The sequence below is a fragment of the Xiphias gladius genome, chromosome 11 (genome assembly GCF_016859285.1).
Source record: "Xiphias gladius isolate SHS-SW01 ecotype Sanya breed wild chromosome 11, ASM1685928v1, whole genome shotgun sequence".
NCBI classification, from domain to species: domain Eukaryota; kingdom Metazoa; phylum Chordata; class Actinopteri; order Istiophoriformes; family Xiphiidae; genus Xiphias; species Xiphias gladius.
The window spans coordinates 7560758-7575216 of record NC_053410.1 but is presented as its reverse complement, the minus strand read 5'-3'; the positions used below and the strand labels follow the sequence as shown (position 1 = coordinate 7575216).

The following is a 14459-nucleotide window of genomic DNA, read 5'->3' as shown; positions in this document are numbered from 1 at the left end:
AGTGTTTACAGCCGCGGGACAGCGTTAAAAATAAACAACAGTGCCCATGTTCATTCTAATGAATGAGCCAATGTGACAGTCTGGGTCACAAATGTTTTTAATTGTTTTTTGGACAACAGTGGAATATGATATATCAGGCTTTGGATGCATAGATAAAACTTGTGAGATCGCTTCAAATGAGTTCAGGGGTTTGAATTTGTTGCTGTCCTGATTCAATTCATCGTTTTTGACCTTTTCATTGGATTTGTTGACAATAAGGAAAATACAGAACTTTCACAGTCACCGGATTTTTAACCATCAGTATTTGCAGCTCTGGCGAGGGTCATCTGGCCGAGGCTGTCTGTCGACGGCAGGACTGGGATGATCCGCCGGACGACCCGGTTCGATGGGAGAAAATAAAGCTTTTCATTTGAAAAAACTTTGACCAATGAGTTGCAGTTCAGTTTCACTTTGTTTAGCTCTTGTCGAAAGTGTTGGCATCTGTCCTTCACATTTAAGATCACAATAAATAATTTACTCCGCAACCCAGTAAGGGATGACTAGTTTGTCAGCAGCTTTAGAAAGTAAACTGTGTGTTCTGGGAATTGATAGGAAGCTGCCTTAAAAAGCTTATCCGTGCTTTTTTGTGTGTCTTTTGAACTTAGAGAGTGTGATGCGGCAGAAACAATTTGATCCTCTTACTATTCACAGTGCACAATGAGGAAAGCAAACAGCTTCAGGGTATGGCGTCCAAGAAGATTGGTTTAAGAATGTGTGAATTCAAAGTCAGAGGTGCCACCGCTGAAATTCCTCATTGGCAAAACTCATGTCGCCTCTGGTCCTGTTTCTTTATTGTCCTGCAGCAACAACTGATTGCTCTCAAGGTCTATATGTTAAGTCTCTCAATCGGTAATCCACCTTACCTGCACGGGTCTGTAATTTCTACCTTGATGAGTGGTGAATAGAGAGTCTACTTTGTAAGTAAATATTAAAAGTACCGTGTAATCCCGGAGTCTGCTGTTCTGGTTCCATTAGCTGATTTCTGTTACAGGGATTATCACATCTGTGGCACTAAGTAGGATCAGTGTGAGCGGGGGTCAGCGAGGAATCCTCTTAAATGAGCACTAAACCCGGGTTGGGTTTATCTGACGTAAGATGATCAGCAGGAGAATACACCTGCTGACTAACACTTTCTGAGAGAAGTGCCCTTAGCGCTAGCTGGGGAGCCAAGCCACGATAGACCGACAATGCTCACGGGTCGGCCTGGATTCCATACGGTGCCTAAAGAGAACAGACAGGTCACAGTATGTATAAAATATTTATTATGAATAGCACAGTATGTCACAGTCCATAAAGAGTTCCCATTGTGCTTGAAATAGTTACATTTCTCATCACATGACGTGTGAACATAGAGGCATGTGCATATTACATAAACCATATACCAAATCCAAACTTTTCTCTTTCTTATGAATCTAAACATTGCAATATAATCTGTGCATAAATGTGTCTATATATGTATGTGTATATATATATATATATATATATATATATATAAATATACACACATACATATTTATATATATACATATTTCTATACATACATACACAGTTATGTACGTAAGTATTTCTACAGTGATACAATTGTTGTAATTCCTCTGTACACCACAACAGTGGATTTGAAACAAAGTGATCAAGATGTGATTGAAGTGTAGACGTTCAGCTTTAATTCAAGGGTTTTAATAGAAACATCGCATTAACCGTTTGGGAATTGAAGACATTTTTATACATAGTCCCTCATTTTCAGAGGCTCAAAAGTAGTTGGACAATTGACTGACAATCAGTTTCATGGCCAGGTTTGGCTTGTTCCCTCATTATTTCATGACAAATGAAGCAGATAAAAATGTCTGGAGTTTATTCAAAGTGTTGAACATGCATTCGGTAGCTGTTCATGGGAACTCTCAACATGTGGTCCAAAGAGGTGTCGATGCAAATGAAGGAGACCGTCATGGGGCTGAAAAAACACCACAAACCTATCAGACGGCAGAAACTTCAGGAGTAGCCAAATCAACAATTTGGTTCATTCTGTTCTCTTTACTTTTGAGCCTCTGAAAATGAGGGACTATGTATAAAAATGGTAATCCCTTAACAGTTAATGTGATATTTTTGTTACACCCCTTGAATTAAAGCTGAACGTCTACACTTCGATCACATCTTGACGGCTTTGTTTCAAATCCACTGTGGTGGTGTACAGAGGCAAAGTTGCGATAATTGTGTCAATGTCCAGATACTTATGAAATAACTGCAAATGATATATATATAATTATGTAATATATATATTTAATATCTATATAGAGAGAGAATTGTTTGTGTGTAGGGTTTTATAGCTAGGCAGCTTTCTAGAGCTGGCCACAAAAATAGTAGCGTTCAAATCCTTTCAAAGAAGAGACAGTAATTTGGATATTTAACACTGCTTTTCTGTATATATGGGGCAATATTATGAAGGCACAGTGTTGCATGCTTCTCAGTAGAAATCAAAGGTAATGGCTATAATAATATGAATGAAGTGGTAGTGCAGTACCGTAAAAGTCCTTTTCACTTTTCTACATTTTTGTCACCGTTTGGACCTTTGTTTATAAATGTTACATCACCGATCTACTTATTACTCTCAAGGATCTTGTTTCTAAATCCACGAATGCACATACATCCCATTTTAGTACCGTATATTTATGGTACTGGTAAAAAATTCTGCCTCCTCAGACAGGCGTAAGTGAAAGTACCCTCCCACCTGCTTTATCTTTGTTGTTGGACACAAAATCTGATTTTTAGCTGGAACAGATTCGATCTTTTTTTAATTGATTTTTACTATGAAAATAGTCTGATCTGGTTCTGTCCCCGTTAGATACTGTAAAATGTAAAGAAGCTAAAAGAAAATAGTACATTTACAGTTTAAATATAACCAACACAAAAGACCGAACATACAAGTCATTCAAAGTGAAAGTTTAAAATATACTTTACAAATATTACTAATTCTGTCATTCATGTGTGTCATCGGTGAAGTGAAACAGCAGTTTTATCGTGGATAAAATAAAAATGTTCCACCACAAGTAACTTCAAAGAAAACAATTTACAATTTCACAATGTAACAATAATCTGTTAAAGAAAATAAATACCATTTCCTGTGTGGGATTAGTAGGGTTGAATGACATAAATAATAAGAATGACAGTCAGCACCTCATTACACTGTGTTGTTTGCATTGTTGTCAGTATCATTAAAAGTCAGAGCAGGGTTAAGTGTTTTTCATCAGTTCTTCACTAGTTTTAACAAACAATTGGGGTTGAAGGGTTGTGTAACATTCAAAGATTTCCACCCATGACACCTTAACATGACGTTAAATTTCATCTTGAGCTGTAATCCTGAACATTCCGGACTAAAGATCACAATCCACATCCGTTTTTGTTCCGAGGAAATCGAAAGCGTCAACTTTTCTCCAAGCAAAACAATTAAGAGCAAATTTATTGGCCCTACAAAGCCGTAACTTACTGGTTTTGAAAGACAAGTCTGACATTTATTCGCTGTCAGTTCAAGAGTTACATGAGAGGATCGACGCCGCTCTCACGTGTGCGTTGTAAGGAAGCGAGAGCCAGAAGTCAATCGTCTTAGCTTAGCATAAGGTCTGGATGCATGGGGAAACAACTGGCCTGGCTGTGTCCGAAGTTCTGAAATGCCTACTGGTAAAACAGTAGCTTCTTGTTTTTACATTTGGGATTTTGTACAAATGGAACAAACAATATGCAAACTGATTAACTGAAGGGTTTTAGATGTGCCAGTAGGCATTCAAAAGAACCAAGCTACTGTAGTTTATCCAGAGTCGGACTGGATTTAAAAAAAAAAGAAATTAAAAAAAAGTCAATTTTCAGATTGTGATTTTAATTTGATTGATCCAGTATCGTTTCTTAAAATCCTGAGATTGACCTTTGCATTTGCACCTTGCTCCGGTAAACATGTACATCTGCACTAAATGTAACGTGTATGCGATGGTTACTAGTCGCAGGTCGTTCAGCTGCGGCTGCGTGGTGTTTAAAACGTCGACTTTTTGGAAATTGAGTTATTACAACGCGCACAGGGAGGTTATTTTAAGTTCAAAAGTAACCGATGAACGCTGCTACATGAGCCGCCTTGAGTCACAGCAGCCTTGTAAACGTGAGTGATGATAATTGTTTGTCCATCGGGCATTCGTATATACTTCAGTACTAAGACACTTAGTTTGAAAAAGTAGTGGGGTATGTTTGATGATGCTCTTACAATACCACACAGACAGCCTGGCAGCAAATACACCCTTAAACATTTTTAGCCTCGATAACGTTACTGGATTTGTCCTGTTGGCTGCTGGGAAAGGAGTCTGGTTCCTTCCCAGATCGTTCCCCTCGCCAGTGCGAGATTAAAAATAAAGTGTTGGGTCTCGACGCACTTCCTGTTGTCGGTTTTATTATCTTGATTGTGCAAAACCCCAAACCACGGCTACAGGGATTAATAGTACTCTCCACTAAGTCTTTTGGATAAGAATATATTAACTGGAAAAAGTCATCACTTATACACAGAGATTTTTACAGCGCTATGACTTTGTAAGTGATTCATAACTTGAACTGTAATTTAATTGGAGTTGTGATCATTTTTTTCCAGTGTAGTTGAAGGCTAATGAACTGAAATCTCAGTGCCCCGTCGGTCTCAGCCATAACTGAAAAGAGAATTGATGGTGTAATATTAATAATGTCATAACTTTGTAGTTTTAAATCTTTCAAACATTTGAAGATTGATTCTGTTGCTTGGATAAAAGACTGTGCCTGCCGTTACATAATTTTTAGATCCTTTCTTTCACTCGGGTGACTAAAACACTCAGTGTCACTGTCGGGCCTCTTTTTTTTTCCCTCCCTTTGATTTCCGAACGCCTGCACGTGTGTGACCAGCAGCTTTATGAATTCTCTGTGATGGAGAGGTCATAGCGAGATGATTTTAGTGCTTTTCCCTCTCTAAGATCAAGATTCTTTGTGAAAGCAGACCCATAATATCCCGCAAGCACTGGCTGTAACCCAAACGAGTTCTCACTTCTGTGATGACATGTCCATTTATATTTAGTAGGCTGAATTTTTGATGGAAATGGAGGCTACAGAGTGTGTTGGAGAAAAAAAAAACAAAAAACCTTGGTGTCTTTTTGACTCTCAGCTGTGTCCCTCTCAGCTTGTCTTTTGTCTTGATAAGAGAAGGCATGCAGGGAACATAAATTATCCGTATGAATAATACATATTATAGGATAGTTGTTACTGGTTTTCGCCATGCAATAGAAGACTTTTACTGTATACTAAAGATAGACTCAAGCAAGAGGCAGCAAAGCTCCTGCTTCTACCAGAGGTGCTTTTGAGTTCTGTGCACAGTTAAAAAACAATTATTTGTTTTAGAAATACAACTGTTAATATCAATGATATAATACAGTATGACTAAGGATCGCAATTAAATTATTCTGCACTTCATTATCAGCAATCTGCATAAACCCATTAAAACAGCAGTATGAGTCAAAAATGAGTCATATTTATTGAATATGATTAGACTGTAGTTACTTTTTTTAACAGCTAAATATGCACATTTATTGCTTTGCTTAAAGTTTGATGCATCTTCTTCTGTGGATTTGTTAGGGTTGTGTAATGAATGAATGAAGGACTTTAGTTGCCACTCTGACAAAACAGTTATAGCACATTCGTTGCACAGATTTATTTTGGCCAACAATATAATTTAGGAGGTAAAAATGATATAGTTTCAGTATTTATTTAGAGTTTATTGTGGGTATAACATCTGAAACAATCCGCATGCAGAAAAGTTCTAAACATCTATTTTGTTATGATGTAAGTGATGTTTTCCTTTGTGGTGAATCTGAAATTGAGTGAAATTGTAAAAAAAAATTACAGTTTAAAGCGAAAGTCGTGACAATTTATTGTCTACTGGTTTTCTGAACATTTACTGCATTTATTTTGACTGGTTTACTCTGCACAGGTCTGGTGTATTTCAATGCATTAGAAGGCAAAAATTCAAATTTCACATAATATCATACAACTATGCACTTTTTTCCGTAAATTATTTCATCAGAATTCTGTTTTCCCTTTTTTTATTATGAAATTACTCAATTTAAAATATATTGGAAAAAATTAGTTCATTAATTGATCTAAAGAAAATGAATCGGCAACTATTTTAATCATCAGTTAATTGTTTTAGTATTTTTTCAAGCACAAATGCCAAACATCTGCTGGTTGAAGCTTCTCACGTGTGAGGATTCACAGCCTCTCTGTCATATATGATAGTAAATAAAATATCTTTGGTTTTTTTCTACTGGTGGTCAGGCCAATTGAGCAATCTGAAGACGTCACCTTGGGCTCTGCCAAGTTGTGCTGGCTGATTTGTCATGACTTTTTTTTACATTTGATACATTAAGCAAATAATCCATCAATCAAGAAAGTAATCGTTATTTGCAACCCTAATTTAAAAATTCTGGTCATCTACTGTGTAAGCAGTAGCCCCCGGGTGATGATAGTCGTCTCCCAGTTTGAAGACGGATTTAGGGGACGTGTAAATTTGTTGAGACCAGAAGCAAGTTGTCACTGCCTCCAAATATATAATAGATCTTTTCCCCTTATTAATGGTCGGCTTGTATTTCATGTCGTCATGGGTCTATGTTTTTTTTCTCAAGTGAACGTGAGGACGGACAGACACATTAAATCATGCATTCCAACTGGTGTAAAAATGTACCTCAGTGGCCATTAAAGGCAAAAAAAAAAAATCCCCAATAAAACACGTTCCAGTGACTCAGTCCACATATCTAGGTTTGTTTCCAAGAACAAACCTCTGACACTTTATGACAGCCTGCTTTATTTTAGATAAATAAATTTCATTTCGGAAATATTATGCAAAAGAGCATTCTTTACTATGCTCATGTCAGTTTTAAAATGAGTTAAGGGGCACAGCCATAATCAGGACCATCTGCATTGTGCATCAGCAAAGCTAAAAATGCATGGCTCCCATACAAAATGTATCTACATATGTACGTGTGTGTGTGTGTACATGTATATATATGTATACATATATGTACATGCAAACACACACTGTATGTATGTGGCTTCAGTGTTCATATATGAGAATAACAAATGCCATCAGGAAAGATGGATAACTTGCTGACTGCTGCCACACTATTTAACACTGCATTCCATTTTTCAAGCACATCTATCCATGTTTTATGGAAATTATAAGCTTTTCTGAAATAATTTCTTGAAAATCAGATTGCTTGGCCAGAGTTATCTGTTGTATAATTCATAATGATCCTTGGAGATGATATAATAAGCGAATTCATCAATTGCTGAAGGAAATTACTCTGAGACTGTTTCAACATCTGCAAAGACTGTCCTTTTTCACTGTCACTGTGTAATAATGCAAATGACCCAACGTGCAGCCCCAATTAATCAAATATGCACCATCTGCAATTTGAGGCACACGTCTATTTTACGTGACATGCAAAGAATCACATACAAATGACTGAATAACAAACCAGCGGATCATGCTGTTTCTATTTGAGCCTTCCAACAGGGATACAACTATGTTCTTCTGTTGAGAACAAAAAAAATCTGAACAGACCTTTGGATTCGAGATAAAATCAAACCGCTCAAGCTATTTTCCAAATGGAACGATAAATCAAACTTATGTACAAACATAGAGCTGTCAGTTTTTTATGTAACCTAGTAACCAAGTGTTCAGTGTTGGTGAACACCAAAATCTGGGATATGACCCTGAATTCTCAAAACGACATTCTCTTGTTAACCAATAGCTACACCCCTATGATAAAGGCAGGTGTGTCTTAAAGACCACTATGTTCCCTAATCTAAATGGTGCACCCAGTGCAGCCTCAGCAATCCAAGTAATCTGGATATTACTGGATTCCAGCTGAGTTCACAGTTAACCATTGTCAGATGATTCTTCCATCCTTCAAGAAAAGATGTCCTCTTTGTCCAGGTCTGGTGAAGCTGGTCTGGAAACGTCAAAAAGATGCTGTGGAGAGCCAGCAGTTGATTTCCCCGCTTTGAGGAGTTGAAGTGCCTCTGTTAGTTGCGCCTCCAGGCTGGACATTCTAACATTCAGGTTCTTGAGGTCGTCCTTGAGCTCCAGCTTGAGCTCCTGAAGCGAGGCCTGTAGCGTTTGCTCTGGGATGGGGTAGAAGGCGTGTCTGGTCTCCAGAGGCTGAACAGGACTGTGGTCCTGGGGCGTCATGCGGAAGTCATCCACTTTGTCCAGGCGCAGGTCACTTTTGGTGATACCGCTGTCACATGAGTCTGTCTTCTTTAGAGACATCTGTGATTCGTGCACCTTGGTCCGTTCAGGTAAAGTCTCCATGGATTCGGCTTTAGACACTTTGTTCCAGTTGTCGGCTTTAGCCACAGACTCCTTGAAGCGACCCCAGCCTTTGGCTTTAACCGGTTCGGCAGGCCGGCATCCTACCAAAGAAATGGGCGATGGCACCTGCAGCTTTGCCTTGTCGGATGGAGAACATTTGGGGGGTGTTGAAGATGAAGGCATTGAAGATGAGGGTGTTGCTGGGCTTTCTGTTACAGTGACAATGCTGGTAGTTGTAATGGCTGTCACTATCGGGATGTCCACGTACACAGGGCCCTTCTCGATATCATGTTCATCTAGCTCAGGTTTCTCGGTCGCCATACGGGCTTCCTTCTGCTGTCGAAAGCGCTGGAAGAGCTTTCGTACCGGGTGATCTGGTGGCAGGTTCAGGGGGGCTTCATTTTTACGCCTCTGTCGCTCCTCTTCCTCACGTTTCACATCACTGATCTTTCGGAAGACGATCTACAAGAGAATTTAAAGTTCTCATGACTAAAAACCATCAAAATGACCATTGGTGAGATCTGAATGATCAAAAATATGAGTGTTCGACAGCACACAGGCAAAATGATACTGTAATTCCTCCTCTCAAAGTCAATTTAGTCTCATGAAGTGAACAAGTAACAGCATAAAACCAGATCAGAATAATCATCAGTTAGAGAACAGGTGTATCTTGTCTTACTGTGTGAGGAAGACTGACAATGTTTCAGAATGTGTGCGCTTTGTAAATGTCACCTTAATGAGGCTATTCCCACAACACAGATGGAAAGTTCATGTCATGCCTCTGGCTTCAGTGGGTGAAGACACACTGTTAGTTCACCACGTAGCTGCTAATGGACAACTGAAGCCTTTTTAAGCGTTTGTATTACCATCTTTAGCTTTTCAGTTTTCCTTCTGTACGAACAAATCCAAGGCTAACACAATAACTAACACAAATGGTTATCTTGGTAATAGTTTGACAAACAATCCCAACTCAATGTCCACTTCCTAGATTTTTCTGGATCTTTTAACTGCCTCACATTGTCTTCAAGACTGTGTAATGCTTAACCTATGAGCCAAATTGAGAAGTCCTAAGGACGAAATCAAAACAGCATGTCAACAAATGCGTCTCCATAAGAACTGGGCAAAGTCCAGCCACTGATGAAGAGTGTATGATATGATTGAAAGCACTGGAAAAAGTTAAAAGTAGATCTTGAGTTGATATTGTTTTGTCAAAAATCATCTTACTTGTCAGTACAATTTTTGATACCCTTATAAAGTAAAAATTCAGTATTTTGAGAAATCAGTTTATTCAATTTCTTTCCAAGAGGTATTTGAGAAGATTGATACCACTGTACGAAAGATATGTAGTTGGAGCCAGCAGCTGGTTATCTTAGCTTAGCATAAAGACTGGAAACAGCAGTAAACAGCTAGCCTGTCTATTTCCAGAGATAACAAAAACGACTTACTAGCAAATCAAAGATAACTAATTCACACATTACAGTTTCTTTAATCCATACAAAAATCAAAGAACCACAACCACAAATTGGCAAACTCATGGTGACGACTCCAGAAAGTCATTGCATAGTTTTTTTCCCCCTATTTCCAGTCTTTATGCTAAGATAAGCTAACAGGCTGCTGGTTGTAGTTTCTTAGTTAGTGTACAGACATGAAAGTGGTATCAATCTTCACATTACAGCCCGACCGATACTGGAATTTTGAGGCCAAAAGTGATATTTATATTTGAGAGTTTAAAAAATCTGTTAACTTTAATTTAGTTAATAAGAACTGTGACAAATATACATACTAAGCAGGACATTTGTAATGGTGTCACTGCTTGTACATTACCTCAAACCTATGTTGGGATTTCTACACTGCGATTTGTTATTACTTCATCGATGACACATATGCCAGTACCAATATATCTGCAATAAGCTACTGTCAGCTGATATATCAGCCTGGCCGATTTATTGGTCTAGCTGTACTTCTCATCAAAATCTTGGTAAAGGAAGCAAATTTCTCAAAATTTCAAACTACAGTAATTCTTTGACCGAAACAGTACGGATAGAAAAACTAAGCATTACGTTTCAGGTTGTCAGAAAAACCCAATTGGAAGAATCCCACTGAGAAAATACACTGTCTGGCAAAAGGTAAAAAGGCTCGCTGGGGAAATTAAAAAAAAGTAATTGATGGGGTTATCCTTACTGTGTTCATTAGAAGAGTCTAATATCTGGACAACCAGCTGATGTGGAAGTTTTCTGTTCAGGCATTGTGTTTATTTATTTATTTATTTTTAATCATTTTTTGTCAGCTTCTCTTTTCTCATTCCCAGGCAGGATGCTGAAATGCAACACATATAATCATTCATCAACCCATTTTTCTCCTCAGTCTCATGTCAACAATGTCCTCACAACTTAAACCACTTGAATGCTGACCATTTCATGCGCTCGATTTCTCAAGTTGAAAACACAACCTCGATAGCCCCGTTTTTGAGGGCAGCATTTGGCTCCTTATTCGGCCGTCTCTGGATTTCTCTGCTGTATGCATTCAGAAAGTATGGGACCCTGGTGACTAGTGAGTTTAAAGCAAGAGATGAGATTGCCTCTTCAAATGCAGGCAATTCAATCTCACTTGCACTCTCCTGGGCAGGCTAACCTTATTATGAATGAGGTAGTGATTGGTAGCTACACTTGTGTTGTTGATCACAGCTGTTCATTTCTGAATGAAGGATGTGAGAGTGGCTTTAATATAAGGAAACTGTTTAATGGAACTGTGCTTTTGTATGGAGTGTATTGCTTTGTAGTGTTTAGCTGTGCAACATGTCTGAGCTCTGGCTGTAGGGTCGTAGAGTGTCTGTCATTTTGAAAAATCCTCTCTAGTTTGATACTTTTACATTTGTGTTATTAAATCTAGCAAATGTACATTTTACAAGGGAATTCTTCAATGTTTCTGTTAGCAGCAACAGGAATGGGAATAAAGAAGAAGGAAAAATGGGTAGTTAAAGGAAGGGTTTGATATCTTGGGAAATATGCTTTTTTGCCCAGAGTTAGATGAGAAGATTGCAGTGGTGAAAGAAGTTCCGATACCACACTCCACTGCGAGTTAAAGTCCTTCATTCAAAATCCTACTTAGGTAAAAACGAAGTAGTGAAGACTTTTAAGGAATTAAATACAAGGTATTAAGTTTATTTTGTCGTAATTAGTGTATGAATCCTTGAGTTATGGTGAAAAATGTGTTTTGTGAAGTCACAGTGACCTTTGACCTTTCCCCACAAAATCTAATCACTTCATCACCGAGTCCAAGTGAACGTTTGTGCCAATTTTGAAGAAATTCCTTCAAGGCGTTCATGATATATTGCGTTCACAAGAATGGGAAGGACGTGAGGTCACAGTGACTTTGACCCGGGACCTTTGACCTCCAAAATCTAAATCAGTTCATCCTTGAGTCCGTGTTGACGTTGGTGCCAAATTTGAAGAAATTCTCTCAAGGTGTTCGTGAGAATGGAACGGACGGACTGACAACCCGCAAACACAATACCTCCGGCCCTGGCTGTCGCCGGCGCTGAGGCACAAAAACAAAACTTAAAAAAAAAAAAAAAAAAAACCCCAGTATTAATATAGGTCATCATAAGCTACATTTCTTTGTAAGAAAAAAAGACTTGATCATGTAATATGGTTTCCAAGTACTGCATATTGTTTATAGTGGATTTTTTAACCGTTGGACAGAGCCAGGCTAGTTTATTCCCCCTGCTTCAGTTTTTGTGCTAAGCTAAGCTGACCGTCTCCTGGCTGTAGCTTCATATTTACCAAGCAGACACAAGAGTGGTCATCAATCTTCTCATCTAACTCTCAGCAAAAAAGCGACCAAGTTTATTTCCCAAAATGTCAAACAATTCGTTTAACATGACCAGCGACAGCCACTGTGGCTGAACAGAGAGAAAAAAAAAAAATCAGTACTTGTGGAAAGAAAAGCAGTCACTGTACTTGCCCACACTCATTACTATGTGATCTCTGGGGAACACAGTGCAAAAACACCAAAGCAATTATGACTTGTCACCAAAATAAAAACTGTATGTCCACTTAAAAGTTCAAGCTCTTATAAAAAACAATGCCCCTGCCAGAGGAAGCTTAACATGTCAAACGGAGTTGAAAATCCAATTAATCATTTTTCGAGAAGCAGATAAAAGAACTGGAGAAGAGAAAAGTTTAAATCTTGTTCTTCTTTTTACGCTATACATTCTGTTCTAAGAAATTGATTGAAATTTTGTTAATGTAAAATGAGCTCATATCTTGCTTAAAGTTATGATCATTAAGACTTTTATGAAATCAAACCCCATTTTTAATATTATTTATGGTCTGAGTTTTTTTCAGCTATAGCCACTCATTGTATGTACATTCAGTAATTATCTCTCTGAATAGCAGTACGCATTGTGCATGGCAGAGTCCACCAGTACCTCTCTTCACACACGATTGATTCATAAGAAACAATGCACACATGTAATCTAAAATTACAGTTTGTAGTTTTATCTGATCGATCATCATCAACCTCAGTTTGCAGCTCACTCTCCAAATGCTGTATTGTTCAGAGTTGTATTAAGTTACTGCTAACGCAAAACGAACATATCCTGCTGCTGCTGCTTCAAATTAAAATCATTCTGCTGGTGAAAGGAGGAGTGGCTTTTATTGTGAAGAAGCCACAGGAAATGCAATGGATTTGTCACTGAGGTTGGCGCTAACTCCAAACGTCCACCAGAGATGCGCCTACAAAACAAGAACATGGTAAATTTTGGCAAATCAGATCGCAGTTGCTCATGGCACGATGGAAAGAGGACGTCTATTCATTTATGTCTTCATTAAAACAAGAGATACGCACCCTTGTCTGTTGCTGCATTTCTGACAAGTAGCTGCTCAACAAGTGTTTCCTGTGGTTTCAAACCACACTTGCAATCACCACCAGTGACCACAGGTGTCGCCAAAGTTAAATGTCTTTCATGACATTAAGGGCAGGTGTATCTAATCTAGCTTTTATGTTGCATTTTATTAACCAGGGCCTGTATTTATCAAACTTCTAAACATTACACTTAAGAACGCTCTGAAGTACCGAGACGTTTTGCTGTCATTTCTGGTCATGCTGCTTCCGACCTCTCGTCTGTGTCACCGATTCATTATCATCATCATCAGACAGAAAACAGAGGCATGGCTTGGCTCTGTTAACCCACTTTAGAGACCTCTGGAACACTCCTAAATTTAAGAGCATTTTTAAGTCAAAGAAGTTTGATAAATACTTTTTATTCTTAAATTTGTCAGCAGGAGTAAAAGTGAAGGATTTCTTTTTTTAGATTTATCTTTAGTTTAAGTCAAGTCAATTTATTTAGAGAGCACATATAAAAGAACAAAATCTGACCAAATTGCTTTACAGAGTGATTGAATTATGGGATTATCTGACGATTGACGATTACAATCAAATTAAAACACAAAGTTTAATTTCAAAGTTTAGATTTTTTCCTGTGGCTATTTGAAGAGTCACTCACCCTTTTTCGCAGGTTATAAGTGAGCAGCAGATTTCTCGAAAAGTGGTTGGAAAACGCTGTGTAGAACTCCAGCACCTTCTGCAGAGCGTCGCGTTTGATGACGTGGAGGTCACAGTAGGTCAGAGCTCGTACGTTGGCACAGGCTTGTGCCAACGTCACCTCTTTCCAGAAAACATCCCCAAATACATCTCCCTTACCTGCAGAGAGATGACACTGTTTAGACTGGGTAGAACCTCCCGAACAATGGCCCTTCAAGGTAAAGACAGAGAGAAATAATTACCTTGATAATTTGGTATCACTTTCTAATAATGCATGTTTTATAAAAGGTCTGGTAAGTTTTAATGAATGGCTTTAATAATGGCCCTTTATGAAAACAACTTCTTTCTTTAACCTCCCTATTTACCATTTATATACAGGATATAAACATTTAATAAATAGTTAATCAAAAAATGTACCTTCAAGCAGATTTAAATCTTTATTAATGTATTTGTAAATAACTATAACTCCTGTGGGGCATCCCTAAACTGGTGTTTAATCAATAATTGTTTA

At 38.2% G+C, this 14459-nt stretch overlaps 1 protein-coding gene across 2 annotated transcripts in view; it reads right to left on the bottom strand.

Annotated features, from left to right (window-relative positions):
* Positions 1 to 7405: 7405 nt before the first annotated feature.
* kcnh1a (potassium voltage-gated channel, subfamily H (eag-related), member 1a) overlaps positions 7406 to 14459 on the bottom strand; it is a 43930-nt gene continuing 36876 nt past the window's right edge. For both annotated transcript variants that reach the window (XM_040139316.1, XM_040139317.1), the window contains 2 exons: positions 13911 to 14107; positions 7406 to 8866 (listed from right to left, as the gene is read on the bottom strand). In XM_040139316.1, coding sequence (XP_039995250.1) covers positions 8000 to 8866; positions 13911 to 14107 — 1064 coding nt within the window. In that variant the 3' untranslated portion in view covers positions 7406 to 7999. The remainder of the gene's footprint in view (positions 8867 to 13910; positions 14108 to 14459) is intronic.